Source organism: Phacochoerus africanus, chromosome 5 (assembly GCF_016906955.1).
Source record: "Phacochoerus africanus isolate WHEZ1 chromosome 5, ROS_Pafr_v1, whole genome shotgun sequence".
Lineage (NCBI taxonomy): Eukaryota > Metazoa > Chordata > Mammalia > Artiodactyla > Suidae > Phacochoerus > Phacochoerus africanus.
In genome coordinates this window covers 117212030-117229254 of record NC_062548.1, presented here as the reverse complement: position 1 = coordinate 117229254, position 17225 = coordinate 117212030, and the positions used below count along the sequence as shown (strand labels likewise).

Here is a 17225-nt window from a genome sequence, read left to right as displayed (position 1 = left end):
CCATGGCATATGGAGGTTCCCAGGCTAGGGGTCTAATCAGAGCTGTAGCCACCAGCTGTGTCTAATCAGAGACACAGCAACACAGGATCTGAGCCGCCTTTGTGACCTACACCACAGCTCACGGCAATGCTTGATCCTCAACCCACTGAGCAAGGCCAGGGATCGAACCCGCAACCTCATGGTTCCTAGTCGGATTCATTAACCACTGAGCCATGACAGGAACTCCCTGAATCACTGCTTTAGATGGTGCAACTCTTTCCTCTGCTTTCTCCCTACATCTTGACATTCTTCAGTTAGTTACAAATTCTCCTAACAAACTTAGCAGATCTCTGGGACATTTTGCAGTATTGGCTCTTATTGTGAAAAGACAGGAAACCTGAAATACATCATAATCACATGGTATCTTCGTAACATCAAGGCCAGGTTGGCCAGTCCACCTCAGACGTGGCAGGGAATGAAGCCAGAGGCAGTGACGGGGGCATCCTCCACCCCCCGCAGCTTGTGAACACTTTCAGTTAGAGCGACATATACTTGCCAGTGGCCAGGAAGAGGGAAGGGGGCTGCCTCACATCTGACAGCTAGAATTTCTCTAGCTTATGCTAGAAATTGAAATTCTCTTTTTATGTGAAAAAAATCACTATGGAAGCTAAAGCTGGGAGCCTATAAAATATGCCCAAAGTTCCAGTTTAGAAACTGATTTGAGAGTTGGTTCAGTGGATACTTCTAGAAGTTGATGTCCATATAGCCTGAAAGAAACTTGATTTTTTCTAATGCATTGAATGTATTTTTAGCCATGTAAAAAATTTGTCCAGAGTTCCTGTCGTGGCTCAGCAGAAACAAATCTGACTAGTATCCATGGAGATGTAGGTTCGAACCCTGGCCTTGCTCAGTGGGTTAAGGATCCTGTGTTGCTGTGGCTGAGGTGTAGGCTGCCAGCTACAACTCCGATTCGACCCCGAGCCTGGGAACCTCCAAATGCCGCAGGTGCGGCCCTCAAAAGACCCCCCCCCCAAAAATTTATCCTAGATTTGTGTTTGCCAAGGGGAAAGAGGGAGGGGGGTGGGGTGGACTGCGAGTTCGGGGTTAGTAGATACAAACTACTACATTTAGAATGGCTAAGCAGCAAGATCCTACTGCATAGCACAGGGGACTGTATCCGTCTCTTGGGATAGACCATGATGGAAGATAATATAAAAAAAGGCATATATTGGAGTTCCTGTCGTGGTGCAGTGGTTAACGAATCCGACTAGGAACCATGAGGTTGCGGGTTCGACCCCTGCCCTTGCTCAGTGGGTTTATGATCCGGTGTTGCCGTGAGCTGTGGTGTAGGTTGCAGACTCGGCTGGGATCCCGAGTTGCTGTGGCTCTGGCGGAGGCCAGTGGCTGCAGCTCCGATTCGACCCCTATCCTGGGAACCTCCATATGCTGCGGGAGTGGCCCAAGAAATGGCAAAAAGATTAAAAAAAAGAAAAGAAAAGAAAAGGAATGTATATATATGTATATATGATTGGGTCAGTTTGCTATACAGCAGAAATTGGCACAACATTGTAAATGAATTATACTTTAATTTAAAAAAATTATCCTAATCCCTCTAAAAAGATAAAAACTTTAATGACAGATATACAGTGCTAATAACAATCATACAGTTTTTAGGCGCTCCCCTTGAGGCTCAGTGGTTAACAAACCTGACTAGGATCCATGAGGACTCAGGTTCTATCCCTGACCTCACTCAGTGGGTTAAGGATCTGGCACTGCCATGAGCTGTGGTGTAGGTCACAGACATGGCTCGGATCCCGTGTGGCTGTGACTGTGGCGTGGGTCGGCGGCTACAGCTCCGATTTGACCCTAGCCTCCATATGCTGTGGGTGCAGCCCTAAAAAGACCAAAAAAAACCCAAAAAACAAAAACAAAACCAAGTAAGTTTTTAAATAAGGAAGCTTAAATTAAAAAAAAAAAAAAACCAAGCCGCTTAAATTACCAATGGCCTATTAATTTCTCCAGAATATACTCATGTACGTGTGACCTGTGCCCTCTAGGTGTCAGCCTGATCGCTTCCGGCCAGTTTGATGTGGTTGTGGCAGGTGGTGTAGAGTTAATGTCCGATGTCCCTATTCGCCATTCAAGGAAAATGAGGAAAATGATGCTTGATCTCAATAAGGCCAAGACTCTGGGTCAGCGACTGTCTTTAATCTCTAAATTCAGATTGAATTTCCTATCACCTGAGGTAAGACTTGTGAATGCTTATTACGTAAAGACTCATTGTTTCCAAAGCATCCCACTGCAGAGGCTTAGAATTAGGTTAAAACAGCCTGGGTTCTGTTATGCTCTAATAGTTGCAGATTCGGTTAGTTCCAGGGAGAGGTTAATTATTTGGTCAAGATGGGGGGAAAAACAGGAATAGTGGTTAGAAGATTTGAATGTGTAAGCCCTTTTTCGAGATGCCCCTTTCACAAAGAGCTTCCCTTGTCTTGGCCTTGATTGATGGTAGCCCTAGGTGTGGTATATTACCTGATAACAGTGTCCCTGGTCCCGAATGTCTCCTTTCCTAGCTCCCTGCAGTGGCCGAGTTCTCCACCAGTGAGACCATGGGCCACTCTGCAGACCGACTGGCTGCTGCCTTTGCTGTTTCTCGGCTGGAGCAGGATGAGTACGCGCTGCGCTCACACAGCCTGGCCAAGAAGGCACAGGATGAAGGACTTCTTTCTGATGTTGTGCCTTTCAAAGTCCCAGGTAAAACAGTTCGCTCAGCTTTGTAAAGGGAAATGCTCCATGATATTCGTTAGGGAATTCTGAATTTCTCCTAAAACTCCAGAAACCCCACATGACTTTTCAGTAAACATGCTAGTTCTTGTTGCAAAATACTCAGCCTTTATTCTTAAACATGGACTCAAGTTTCAATTTATGTTGTAACAATAGGTAAACATTTTAAAAAGAGAAATCTTTATAGGCCTCCTTTAGATCTTACAAATGCATTTTAGTTCTTATGTGCATGCCTATTTTTCTCTTTTTTCTTTCATAACTGAGATTTCATTGGTTGTTTTGAGGGTCAGTACACAGACATTTCAGTTTGTACACAATCTTAACATATGTACCAAAAATCTAAAAAAAATCATATGATTCTTTTCTCAACAGTTATTCCAGTGACTTTACAGCTTAACATCTGGAGGCAATTTTTCCTTTCCAGGATATCAAGTACCAATATCTTCAAATGTTGATAATGCTATTATAAGTCTGACTAATTCACAATTTAATATCATATACACTACATACTCAAATGTTCAGTCTTTCATAGCACATTAACAAAATTACTAGGAAAACTGGACTACCACGACCAAAGGTGTTACAGAGTGCACAAAATTCTGACAAGGAGAGCCAAGGTCAAGGTTGGTCTGCTTTAGGAAGCAGTTCTACTAAAAACAACATGGGAAGAGAAGTAATTTCAAGTGTTCAAGACGTTAAATGCACAACTGACTCCAAATTGCCATTTGGTACGCTTTGTATTATAGGCTATAAAAGCTTCCCTATCTATGGAATGTTAAGCTGACACCCAAGACAATCAAAGCCTCCCACATTCAATATCCCACTATTTTCTGGTTGTACCAAAAAATAAACAGCCAGCAAATGATTTCACCTCTTAAAAAAAAAAGCATCCCCCCAAAAATAGCAAAAAGACAAAAAAAAAAGTTCCCATCGTGGCGCAGTGGTTAACGAATCCGACTAGGAACCATGAGGTTGCGGGTTCGGTCCCTGCCCCTGCTCAGTGGGTTAAGGATCCAGCGTTGCCATGAGCTGTGGTGTAGGTTGCAGACACGGCTCGGATCCTGTGTTGCTGTGGCTCTGGCGTAGGCCGGCGGCTACAGCTCCCATTAGACCCCTAGCCTGGGAACCTCCATATGCCACGGGAGTGGCCCAAAAAAATAGCAAAAAAGACCAAAAAAAAAAAAAAGCATTTACACTTAAAAAATGGGATGAGGTGGGATTCCCTCCTTCTTAAAAATGTTTCTAGAGCTACTAAAAAACTTGCATTTACAAAATAGTTGATAAAACTATTCCTCTGGATTATACAAGAAGGGACACAGGAACCAGTGACAGGACTGGCCCTGAGGTGTTAATCAGAGTTGGCTTCTTTCCTGCTTCATCAGAGGATGGGCTCTCCTCGTTTTTAGCTTCTCTGTTTTCTGCAGGCAGATCTTTCGTCTCTTGCTTGGTCACTTCGGCCTGTTTTCTCTTTGCTCCCCTTTTCCCTTTAGTTTGTACTTTTTTGTCTGAAGCGTTATCCTTTCCTATCCTATCCTTTTGTGGCTTCGTTTCCACTTTTGCAGGAGCAGGTTTAGCTGACAACCTCGCCGATCTCCTCTTGGGCTCCTCTGCTGCCGCCCCTCTGCGGAGCTGACCTTCCTCTTGGGCATCGTGGTGGCGGGGCGGGCGCCTGCCCGGTGCCTGCGGTCCGAGGCGCGCCCAGAGCCTTCGCGGAACTGGGCTGCCTGGCCGCTGCTGCTCCTCCCGCCACCGGAACTGCTGGGACCCGCGGCGGGGGCGGTGGGAGGACCCGCATGCCTATTTTTAAAATTCTTCATTCATATGTCTTCTGTATAGAAGAGCCGAATGTGAATATCTTAAGAAAATAGGGTGTCCTTTTTATGCTAAGTCATTTAGATTGTTTCCCAAATGTTTTAAGAGTTTACTTTCCAATTTGATAATATCTTGATAACTATAAAAGGCTTTCTTTTTAGTGAATAGGTATGGTTTCCGTTTTACTTGTTCTTTAGGTTTTAAATCATATTTCTCTAGAGAAGATATATAATGCTTGCTTTTCCTTAGAGTTAAAAAGTTCATGTTCTTATAGGAAAAGATACAGTTACTCAAGATAATGGCATTCGTCCTTCCTCCCTGGAGCAGATGGCCAAACTAAAACCTGCATTCATCAAGCCCTATGGCACAGTAACAGCTGCAAATTCTTCATTCCTGGTAACTATTGTATACTATATGTGTTTACTAGTGACTTAAAAATTTGGATAGTCCCAGTAGAAAAGCTTAAAATGGTATTTGTGTATATTATGAATAGATGCTTAAAAAAGTATAGTTACTCATTGCAAAGATAATGTTAAAATAGAATCATAGGTTTTTGTTTTTGGTTTTTTTTGTTTTTGGTTTTTGTCTTTTTGCCTTTTCTAGGGCTGCTTCTGTTGCACATGGAGATTCCCAGGCTACGGGTCGAATCAGAGCTGTAGCCACCGGCCTACGCCAGAGCCACAGCAACATCAGATCCGAGCCACGTCCGCAACCTACACCACAGCTCACGACAACACCGGATCCTTAACCCACTGAGCAGGGCCAGGGATCGAACCTGCAACCTCATGGCTCCTAGTCGGATTCGTTAACCACTGCACCACAATGGGAACTCCAGAATCATAGTTTTTAAAGTCCTAGAAGTCACCTGATTCAGTCACCACTCTGATAGAAAAGGTGTCCTCTTCAGGCTCTTCACCTTAAAAAAACTGCCTGTGCTCAGCGCTGGAGTTAAGTAAAAACGGTTGGTTGTAATATAGTGAACCCAGGAAGACCATGGTGCTTCTGTTCTCAGCTGTCTGTTATTTCTTCTCCTGTCAAGGTTTTGCTTGTTATAGTCTATAAATAGAAGAAAATCACCTAGAAGCCATAGGCAGGAAATAGCTGAGAAACACTCCAGAAAATGTAAAATTAAATTAGTACATAAGATATTTCTTGAGATTGTTTTATACATAAAATTCCTCCTATTCTGTACTGAAAGCAAAAGACTTAGTTTATTATGAGTACATATTTCTAGAATTACCTACTCTCATCTATTTTGATAATTTTGGTACTTTTTTTTTTAATTTTGGTACTTTTTGAATAGTCTATTTTATCCTCATCCTCCCCCAAATGGGTGAGTGTGTGTGTGAAAATTATAACTTGGTGGACAAAATGAAAAGGTTTTATTATATAGAATCACTGTATAAGTATCATTAGTTGGTAAATTTAGGTGGCTATAGAAAGACTGCAGAATTTAACATTTTTGTTCTGGTTAACATTTCAGACCGATGGTGCATCCGCAGTGCTAATTATGGCAGAGGAAAAAGCTCTGGCCATGGGTTACAAGCCGAAGGCATATCTGAGGTAAGGTAAATGTTCACCTACCTTCTGGTTTCTTTATTTTAGTGCTAGAACTAACCCCTCTCTATTTTTCACCTAGGGATTTCACATACGTGTCTCAGGATCCGAAAGATCAGCTTTTACTCGGGTAGGTAGCAATGTTTATCTGTGTATTATAATTTTAAAATGCAGATATCCACATTTATTAAATGGATTTTATTTTATTTTATTTATTTATTTTGCTTTTTAGGGCCTCACCCATGGCATATGGAAGTTTCCAGGCTAGGGGTCAAGTCAAAGCTACGCAGCCTATGCCAGAGCCACAACAACTCAGGATCGGAGCCGTGTCTGCAACCTACACCACAGCTCACGGCAGCGCTGGATCCCCAACCCACTGAGCGAGGCCAGGGTTCAAACCCACATCCTCATGGATATTAGTTTGGTTCATTTCGTCTGCGCCACAACGGAACTCCTATTAAATGGATTTTAAAGTACGTTAAGGAGTTCCCTGGTGGCCTAGCACTTAAGGACCTGGCATGACCACTGCTGTGGCACAGGTTCGATCTCCAGCTTGGGAACTTATGCATGCTACAGGTGTGGCCACAGAGAAAAAAAAAGTATGTTAAGCTCTGAGTTCATAACTGGTTTGTGAGTTGGAATTTTTAAAATAATAGTAATCCTTTATGTTGGTTTATCATTTTATAGTTTGGGATTATTTTCTACTTTTCCGTATACGTTCCTACTTAAAATATATATACAACTTTGAATTTTTTTTACATCTAGATGTCATAAGCATTTTTTCATATTGCTGCATACTCTGCTACACCATCTTCAGAATAGCTTTTTATAAAAGCCTCCTTATATTTAGACTCCTCTCCCTCCCTCATAAGACTAACCTCCCTAGCCTCCATTATATCCCATAACGAGGCACGCCCCTTCTTAGGTTCTGCCCTTTGACCTCTGTGTTCTTCTAGCTCTTCACATTATTAATTTGTCCTTCTCTTTTATTGTTTACTTGCTTATTATCTGCTTCTCTGAGTCCGGAATATTAACTGCCAAGGGCAGAGGCCATATCTGTTCAATTCACTATTGTTATCACCAACATTTAATATTTGCACAGTAGAATCAGTGAATGAGTGAAGGACATTCTAATAATTATGTAAAATTCAACTTGGGGAATATGAAGGAGCTCTTAGGTTAAAAATTAAAGTTTTAACATTATATCACTTGTGTTTTCTTTTCAGACCGACATATGCTACACCAAAAGTTCTAGAAAAGGCAGGATTAACGATGAATGATATTGATGCTTTTGAATTTCACGAAGCTTTCTCAGTAAGTCACTTTAAAGGCCCACATCAGAGTTCCTCTGTGGCTCAGTGGTTCAAGGACCCAGCATCTTCACCGCAGCAGCTTTGGTCGTTGCTGTGGTATGGGTTAAATCCTTGGCCCGGGAACTCTGATATGCTGCAGGTGTGGCCAAAAAAGGGCAACTGTCAAAGGACTGTGGTCATATAAGGCAACCTGAGTGTGGAGCTCTGTCTTTGAAGTGTGGACTTGCACGGCTGGGAAGGGCATGATGGCAGGGCTCTAAGGCCTCTGTGGAAAAACATCTTTTGAAGCTGTCTCCTAGAGGCTTTTCAAAAGTACTGGCTGGATTGTTTCATTAGGAAATTTTCACTCAAAACTGACTTAAAGATTTGCCTAGCTTTAGAATTAGACAAACTCATGTGTCAAAGAAAGCCTCAAGGGGCATTCCTCACAAGATGCTTATTGAGTTATTTTCCCTTCTAGGGTCAGATTTTGGCTAATTTGAAAGCCATGGATTCTGACTGGTTTGCCCAAAACTACATGGGTAGAAAGGCCAAGGTAAGTTTCTGACTACAAATTTGCTTGAATTTTCAAAGCTCTTTAATATTTGGAGCTTTGTCACCTGCTAATAAAAAATATGAATAGAAAGCTTGTTCTTATGAAGAATGTTGTGTTTCATTACATATAAATAAATATATATATTTCTTTGTTGAAAAATAGCTCCTGGAAATTCTTTAGAAAAAATAAAAGCAAGATTTTCAATAAAGTTGTCTTTTGTTTATCTACTCTGACAGTGGGTGAAAAGTAAATGGACCTCTTACCTTTAGAATTGATGTAGAATTTCTTTCTTTTGCAGTAAAATAACTTGTGATGTATCTTAACTTAGTTATTTCCCTCTATTGCTGTTAATTCCTGTTCTAAGAGCCTGGACTGATTCTTTTTTTTTTTTTTTTTTTGGTCTTTTTAGGGCTGCACCCGAGGTATATGGAGGTTCCTAGGCTAGGGGTCTAATCAGAGCTGTAGCCGCCGGCCTACACCACAGCCATGGCAACACCAGATCCAAACCACGCCTGCGACCTACACCACAGCTCACGGCAACGTCTGAAGCTTAACCCACTGAGCGAGGCCGGGGATCAAACCTGAGTCCTCATGGATGCTAGTCAGATTCGTTTCCACTGAGCCACGCCTGGAACCCCTGGTTCTTATCTTAAGTCAACCGGTCTTTATTTTTGTGTCTTTTTTTGTGGGAGCCAGGTTGGATCACCTCCTTTGGAGAAGTTTAACAACTGGGGTGGATCACTGTCCCTGGGACACCCGTTCGGAGCCACTGGCTGTCGGTTGGTCATGGCAGCTGCCAACAGATTACGGAAAGAAGGAGGCCAGTATGGTTTAGTTGCTGCCTGTGCAGCTGGAGGGCAGGTATGTCACAGACACTACTACACAGGAGCTTCCAGAAAAGCATTTTCTTGGAAACAAAACAAACTTATCCAAGAATGTTTGATTTCACTTAGTTTGAAACAGTCTTAGAGCAGTCTTTCTGATGGCAGACAGCTGGAAAAAAAGCAGCCCATTTTTGGGAGGCGGTACAGCTTTAATTCTGATAGTACTTTGAAAGGAAGGTGCTATTTAAACCCAAGCTATTTTTTTCCCCTAAAATAATGTGTACATAATTTGTTTATAAAAGTAATACATATTTATGATGAAAGTTATGAAAAATACAAAAAATATGTAGAAAAAAATTAGAATCATCTGTAATCCCCTCATCAGACACTGTCCTGATTCGCACCTGGATATATTTTCTTCTTTACTAACAAAATTTCATTCATTTATCTAGTCACCATGAAATCTTAGCTATAAAATCCCTCCAAGAGATAAACTGTCTTTCTTGAGAAATGAACTGTACCTTAGCAGAGAATTAATTTACCTCTGGATAACTTATTGCTATTTAGCTAGGGGAAATTGTTTTCCTACAGATTTTGTTCTTCTATCAGCTCTACTTGCATTACAGTTTATTGTGGGAATAAAATCCAAAAGGAAAGCTGGCTGTAGTCTTTTTTTTTTTTTTTTTTAACCCTAATGGAAACAGATTTTGATTTTTCTCCAGATTACAGAGACTTTTCTGTTGCTAATCAAGATGAATAAGTAAGATATGTAAAAGTATAAACATCTTCCATTTAAAAGCCTTTATTTAGGCTTTTCCTCGGAGACTTTGAAGAAGCAAGGGGTCACTTATTTTTAGGTTGGAACATTTTAGACTTCACGATGAAAAGCCTTTTGTACTCTGTGTAGTTTTGTTTACAGAAGACTGTGGTCAATCAAGACCTGAGCACTGCTCCCCCTTCTGTGAGAAGCTTAAATGAAGGAGATGCCTGGGGTGCAGCACTGGGCCTCGTGCATAGTCCTCAGAGGTTACTGTCCTTGGATTTTGACTGCTTGTTCCCTAATTTTTTTTTTTAAATCTAGCACAGAGAGTATAAATAACATAATACTAGATGCTTTTGTGGATGAACAAAGAATGAGACCCAGTATCACTGCTTTCTTCCACAAGTTTACAGTCTCATGAGGAGGGAGCTGATGCATCCTGGAGACTAGATTAAACTTGGCATTGTCTCATCCAGGGCCAAATGAGTGCCACAAACATGATTAGATCAGAGGAGGAATCCCTCTTCGTGGACCTGGAGCAGTATTTCTCAGCTTTGGCGCTAGTAACATTTTGGGCCAGATGATTCTTTCTCGGTGGGGGAGAGGTTGTGCCGTGTGTTGTAGGATATTTAACAGGGTCTCTACCCACTAGATACAATTAGAAGACCACTCCCCCCCCACCCCCCCTTGCCATATACCCCCATTTGGGACACCCAGAAATTGCTAAACGTCCTGTGGTGAGGGTCGGGAGCAAAATCACCCCCCGTAGAGGACCACAGATCTCGAGCAGTATAAAGGATTTGGAACATGAAAACAGGTTTAAATAAAACAGGAGAAAAAAATGTTCTACCTTTTTAGGGGTCCTTCTAGGACAACCCAAGTCAGGCAAGCCTTCCCATCCCTGTCGTTTTGTTTTCTTGTGCCGGTTTCAAGATCCCGAACAGTTTGTTCTCAACTACAGTGTGTACTAGATTGAGGATGGAGACCATGTAGCAAGTCTTTGTGCTCACACCATGTTCATCTCGGTGCCTTGTAAATAATAGCTGCTTAATAAATATTTGTGGGGATTGAACTGAATCTAGAAGCAGGGAGATTAGTTAGGCTATTAACTAGTTTGATAGCAGTCCAAAAGTTAGAATGACTATGATTATCGGGTGGGATTGAGACTCGTGGAATTGTTCATGTCTATACTAGGTATAAACGAGGGAGATGATTAGTACGTGGCACTGTGTGTAGTGCTAGGGAGGGATTTTCTGCCTTTTGCTTTTCTGGGACTTGAGGTCATCTTCTTTACCTCTACGGAGTAATAAAGAGGAGAACAGGTTCCAAATCCTGGTCCTGCTGCTTAAGAGCTTTGTGGATTTGGATGAGTAACTTAACCTCTCAAAGCCTCAGTTTTCTCATCCAAAAGAGAGAAAAAACTGATGTTGGCATTCACTGTAACATGTATATTTTTATACAGCTAAAAATGCCCCCGTGGCTTATTTTAATAGCAGCCACTTAAGGAGCATCTACTAGGAATCAGACTCTGCTAGACAGACTCTGATACATACGTGTACACATATATACATGAGTGAATGTATATACATGTGCACATTGTATGCTCTCTAACTTAATGCTCAGAAAACACTATGAAGTGGCACCATGAGTCCCATTTTCTAGAGCAGGTTGAGGTTCAGTGTGGCTAATAACTTTACCGAGATCACACAGTGTTGGAATGAATGACAGCCAGAATTAAATTCCCAACCCTATGCTTGCCCCATTGTCCTCTGCTGCCTCCATACTGGCAGGAGGCATTGCCTTTCATTGCTCTAATGAACTTTTTTTTCCTTTACAGGGCCATGCTATGATTGTGGAAGCCTATCCAAAGTGATAGATCAAGGAGAGGTGACCTGGAGTTTCTGTGCAACACTCACCCAGGCAATGCCATTTCAATGCATCATTCAGTGACATGTCTAGTTTCTAGCTCCTCTTAGGAAAACAAAATTTGTGGCCTTCTGTTAAATACTTTGCAATTATGCCTTGCTGGTGTTCTGAGCTTTCCAGTAATCATGGCTTACTACTCTTTCAGGAGTTTCTTAGTTACTAGAATCTCTCACAGTGAGAAGTTTAAACAGTTGTCTCTATTTTCTTTAAAGACTGAATGAGTGGATGTAATCTGGGAAAGAGGTGAGCTGAAATTTGGAGTCATCTTTGTAGCATTTGAAAATTATATAACGCATTCCTATTTGTGACCTAAAGATAAATGTTTTCTATAAAATACAAACCAATGTGCCTAAATTAACTTCGTTATGGAAAGAATTCAGAACCTAAACATCACTGAAAACTTATGGTAAATGTTTAGATATATACACACCATACTGGTTAACCTTAATAAAGTGGAGAAGTATTAGAGAACTGTTCGCCTTATGTTTTGTTAGAGATTAAAGGTGGTTGTTTTTTAGAGGTTAAAGCTAAAGAGATGGGCTTAGGAACGGACTTTTGCCTTTGATTACTCATTTGTAACTTCTAACCATCTGAGTCAACCATGAGGCTGCTAAGAACATAAAGAAGCTCCTGCTTTAGAATACCGCTGTGCCTCCGGTCCCTGCCAACCCATTGTCCAAGTGACCTACATTTATTTCACTGTCTGGAGATGCTTCTATTTACCAGGTATAATGAAGTGTAAAGAAATATTAAAAATTCGATCAACACAGTAGAAACCCTCTCAGTTTTTTGACAACCTGACTGCATCAAATAGCATGTATGCTGGTACTTTAAAGAAGCAAAAGTCTCAGTTACAACCATTTATGTGAATATTGTTTAGGTCTGTGAAAGCTACTGGCATTCAGAATCATCCTATAGGAGTTCCCGTTGTGGCTTAGCAGTAACAAACCCAACTAATATCCATGAGGACTCGAGTTCAATCCTTAGCCCTGCTCAGTGGGTCAAAGGATCAGGCATTGCTGTGGGCTTGGTGTAGGCTGCAGATGCAGCTTGGATCTGGCGTTGCATATTTATCATATAGGCCAGCAGCTGCAGCTCTGATTCAAACCCTAGGAATCAAAGGGTTGAACCCTAGGTTCAAACTGGGAACCTCTATATGCTGCAGGCGTGGCCCTAAAAAGAAAAAAAAAAAAAAAAAAAAGAATGCTCTAGTCCAGGGACAGAGTGGGCAAGAGGGCAAGTGCTAACCTCTTAAGAGGTTATTTGAGGGTTCCAGCATCATTTCTTTGGGAATTTCACCATTATGTGAGTTTTTAATACTGTGAACCATTATATTTACATATCACAAAAATCAACTCTAGATAAGTTAAATATAAAAGGTAAAAATCTTTTTAAAATTTAGAAAAAAAATACCACTGTGACCTTAGGTTGGGGCAGGGAGGATTTCTTAAATAAGACATTTAAAATGTTACCATAAAAGAAAAGATCTATAAATTGACCTATGTTGAATTAAGAGCATTTGTTTTTCATGTTACGGAAAGATAAGCCACAAATAGGGCAAAGATACAGGTATAACTTACAAAGGATGTATGTGTGTGTGTGTGTGTGTGTGTATCTTACAAAGGTATATCTATCATATCAGTCGTGTATATGTTAGAGATACATCTTACAAGATGTATATGATGTAGATATATTTTACAAAGGATCCAGGCTATATACAGAATTCCTATAAATGAATAAGAAGAATGATAACTCAGTAAAAAATGGAAAAGATATTAACAGGTATTTTTAAAAAATAATATACATATGGAAAATAAACATGAAAAGATGCCCATTAGTAATTAAAAAAAACCAAATTAAGATTATAATGAGGGGAGTTCCCACCTTTGTGCAGCAGAAACGAATCCAACTAGTGTCCATGAGGATGCGCATCCGATCCCTGGCCTCGCTCAGTGGGTCAGGGATCTGGTGTTGCTGTGGCTGTGGTGTAGGCTGGCAGCTGCAGCTCTGATTCAACCCCTAGCCTGGGAACTTCCGTATGCCGAGGCTGTGGTGAGGCATGTGGAGCAGTAGGAACTTTATTATACACTGCTGGTGAGAATACAAATTGATACAACCACTTGGAAAACAGTCTGGCATTATCTTGTGTATTTGAACATGACATGGTCTGTTATCCAGCATTTCCACTCTTAGATGTTTTTCCTGAAGAAACTTGCTCATGAGTACCAGGAGACGTGTACCAGGATGTTGACAGCACCATTGCTCTTTAATAGCAGAATATGGTCAATAATGAATCTTCATCCATAGCCAAGTTTTAAGATCAAGAAAAACTCAGTACATTTCTAGGATGCCTACATTTAAGGTGAAAATATTTTGTTTTCTTTCTTTCTTTTTCTTTTTTTTTTTTTTTGCGGGGGCGGGAGCATGTAGAAGCAGCTCCTGGGCCAGGGATGGAACTGGTGCTACAGCTGTAACCAGAGCCACAACAGTGACAACGCCAGATCCTTAACCCACTGAGCCACAAGGGAACTCCCAAGAATATTTTCTAAAACGGGAAAAGAAGAAATCCTGCAGAAGAATTCCAAATAATATATGTAGACTCCAGTCTCTAGGAGGTGGAGCATACCCTTCCCCACTTGGGTGTGGGCTGGACTTAGTGACTCATGCTCTGGTGAATAGAGCATGAAAACTAGCCTTACAGTGGAGAGAGCTGGTAAACACTGGCTTAAGTAAGTGGTCCAGGTTACCATCAGCGCTGTTGTGTGGATACTACATACTGCCTGGTATGATGGAATCAAAAGGGCACTTTTCCTTGGTGGTATTCTTTCCAAATACACATGATCTAGTTGATTCTTGAGAAGGCGTCACACAAAACCAAGCTGAGAAACATTCTACAAAGTCCTTGACCAGTACTCAAAACTATCAAGGTCATGGAAATTAAGAGAATACTGAGCAACTGTCACAGACCAGAGGAGATGAAGGAGACATGACAGCTAACTGTAATGTGGTATCCTGAGTCAGATTCTGAAACAGAAAAAATAGTAATGAAAAAATGTGAAATCTGAAGTTCAATTAATAGTTTAAAAAGAGTTTAATAATAGTGAAATTAGGAGTTCCTGTTGTGGCACAGCAGAAATGAATCTGACTAGGAACCATGAAGTTGCAGGTTCGATCCCTGGCATCGCTCAGTGGGTTAAGGATCTGGCATTGCCGTGAGCTGTGGTGTAGGTCAGAGGTGGCTCGGGTCCCGAGTTGCTGTGGCTGTGGTGTAGGCAGGCAGCTGTAGCTCCGATTTGACCCCTAGCCTGGGAACCTCCATATGTCGCGGGTGTGGCCTTAAAAAGCAGGGGGGAAAAAAAGTGAAATTATTTTTGACAGGAGTGCCAAGACTCTCATGGGTTAAGGACAGTCTTTCTTCCTCCCTCCCTCCCTCCTTCCTTTCTTCCTTCTTTTCTTTCTGCTTTTTAAGGCCGCACCTGTGGCATATGGAAGGTCCCAGGCTAGGGGTCTAATTGGAGCTGCAGCTGCCAGCCTACATACGGCAACATCAGATCCTTAACCCACTGAGCAAGGCCAGGGATTGAACTCATGTCTTCATGGATACTAGTTGTGTTCATAACTCACTGAGCCACAATGGGAACATCAGGACGGTCTTTTCAACAAATGGCATTGGGAAAATTGAATATCCACATGCAAAATAGTGAAGTTGGACTCCTACCTTACACTTTATACAAGAGTTAAAACAGATCAAAGACCTAAACATAAGAGCTAAATTATAAGACTCTTAGAAGAGGGGGAAACTACATGATATTGGATTTGGCAGTGATTTCTTGGATAGGACACCAGAAGCACAGAAAAGAAAGGAAAGTTGGAGCTCTCTTGTGGCGCAGCAGATTAAGGATCTGGTGCTGTCACTGCAGCAGCTTGGGTCACTGCTGTGGCATGGGTTCAGTCCCTGGCCTGGGAACTTCCACATGCCTTGGGCATGGCCAAAAACAAAAACAAAAACAAAAAACCCATAAAAATGTTGCAGTTCATGAAAACTAAAAACTGCATTAAAGGACACAGTGAAAAGGCAACCTATAGAATGGGAGAAAATATAAATCATAAGGGGTTAATATCCAGAGTATGTAAAGAACTACAACTCAACAATTAGAAAAGCAACCCAATTTAAAAAGGGGCAAATAATTTGAAGAGACATTTCTGTAAAGAAGATATGTAATGACCAGTAAGCACGTGAAAAGATGTTCAGCATCACTAATCCATTAAGAGAAGGGCAAACCAACAAGCTGCTGCTTCAACGAGCTGCTACTTCACACCCAGTAGGATGGCTCCTATTAAAAAATCAGAAAATAGCAAGTGTTAGAATATGGAAAAATTGAAACCTTTGTGCAGTTGATGGGAATGTGAAATTGTGTAGATGCTATGGAAAACAGTACAGCATTTCACCCCCCAAAAAATAAGGATAGAATTACCTATGATCCAGCAGGTCTAGGTATATACCCAAAAGAACGGAAAAGAGGGTCTCAGAGATAGACATACACCAATGTTCATAGCGTAACATTGTTCATCATAACTAAAACTCGGAACCAACTCCAAGTGTGCATCTGTGGATGAATGGCTAAAAATGTGTATATACATGCAATAGAATACTATGTAGCCTTAGAAAGGAAGGCAATTCTGTCACATGCAACAACATGGATGAACCTTGGGGACATTATGCTAAGTGAAATGAGCTAGGCACAAAAAGACAAATACTGTATGATTCCATGTGTCCCAGGTATTTAAAACAAATTTATAAAGACAACAGAATGGTGGTTGCCAGGAGTTGGAGGAGGAATGAGGGGTTGTTGAACAGTACAGACTTCATGTTTGGAAAGATGGAGAGAATTCTGAGGACTGGTTGCACAGCACTGTGCGTGTACTTTACTGAACTGTATACGTGAAAAAGGTTAAAGCAATAAATTCATGTGTACTTTACCACAATTTCAAAAAAATGTTAAGGGAAAACATTCAGAACAGAAGTTTCCTCTAGGTGGGGGGCACCTAGGAAATGGATTGGAGAGGAGCACACAGGTTAAAGTTCTGTACTATTTCAAAGCATTTATATACATGAAGAGCCAGATTATTTTCATTAATTAGCATGGCAGCTACAAAAGATCACCCTTAGCTGTGGTGGTAATAGATGCCTCCTTGATGTTTGTTCTTAAATATCTTAAAATGGTTATACTATTCTTAAAGATTCCAACTTAAAGGGTCTCTCTTTTCATGTAAAACTTTCACTAGACCTTCTGTTCCACCAAATGACATCGAGAACGGAACCTTTATTTGCCCTCATCTTTCATTAAAACTTCGAAAGATTGGCTCCCCAACTTCTCCCCCACCCTGTCCCCACCACTACCCCCCGTCCCAGCTGTTTGCTTCCGATGGTCTCTTTGCTTCCAAGATTCCTGAGAGAAGAAGTCTAATTCTTCTCAGCCTATCTTTTCCCCTTATCCCTTTTCCGCTTTGTTTTTTTTTTTTTTTTTTTTTTTCCCGGCTTCTCAAGTCCTGATCTTTCTGGAGAAGTAAAAAGCAGTGGTAGGGTCTCCCCCAGGGTTTCTCAGATTTTAATAGATGACTTGGTGGCACTCTGCCTGTATCTGCTGTCATTTTGAGGGGACTCTGAACTGATATATTGTACTTTTTCCACTGAAGAGGGATCATTGATGGAAAGGAAATGGGAGAATGTAGGGATT

At 41.2% G+C, this 17225-nt stretch overlaps 1 protein-coding gene and 1 pseudogene across 2 annotated transcripts in view; one reads left to right on the top strand and one right to left on the bottom strand.

Moving 5' to 3' along the window:
* The window catches only part of HADHB (hydroxyacyl-CoA dehydrogenase trifunctional multienzyme complex subunit beta), a 39065-nt gene extending 27107 nt beyond the window's left edge, over positions 1-11958 (top strand). The window contains exons 8-16 of one of the 2 annotated variants that reach the window (XM_047782476.1): positions 2037-2224; positions 2550-2730; positions 4847-4968; positions 6056-6135; positions 6212-6259; positions 7356-7443; positions 7903-7977; positions 8674-8838; positions 11399-11958. In XM_047782476.1, coding sequence (XP_047638432.1) covers positions 2037-2224; positions 2550-2730; positions 4847-4968; positions 6056-6135; positions 6212-6259; positions 7356-7443; positions 7903-7977; positions 8674-8838; positions 11399-11434 — 983 coding nt within the window. In that variant the 3' untranslated portion in view covers positions 11435-11958. Of the gene's footprint in view, positions 1-2036; positions 2225-2549; positions 2731-4846; positions 4969-6055; positions 6136-6211; positions 6260-7355; positions 7444-7902; positions 7978-8673; positions 8962-11398 lie in introns of those variants that run through there. The other variant, XM_047782475.1, reaches the window with a different exon arrangement.
* LOC125126910 (non-histone chromosomal protein HMG-14-like) lies at positions 4060-4409 on the bottom strand (annotated as a pseudogene).
* Positions 11959-17225: the final 5267 nt, after the last annotated feature.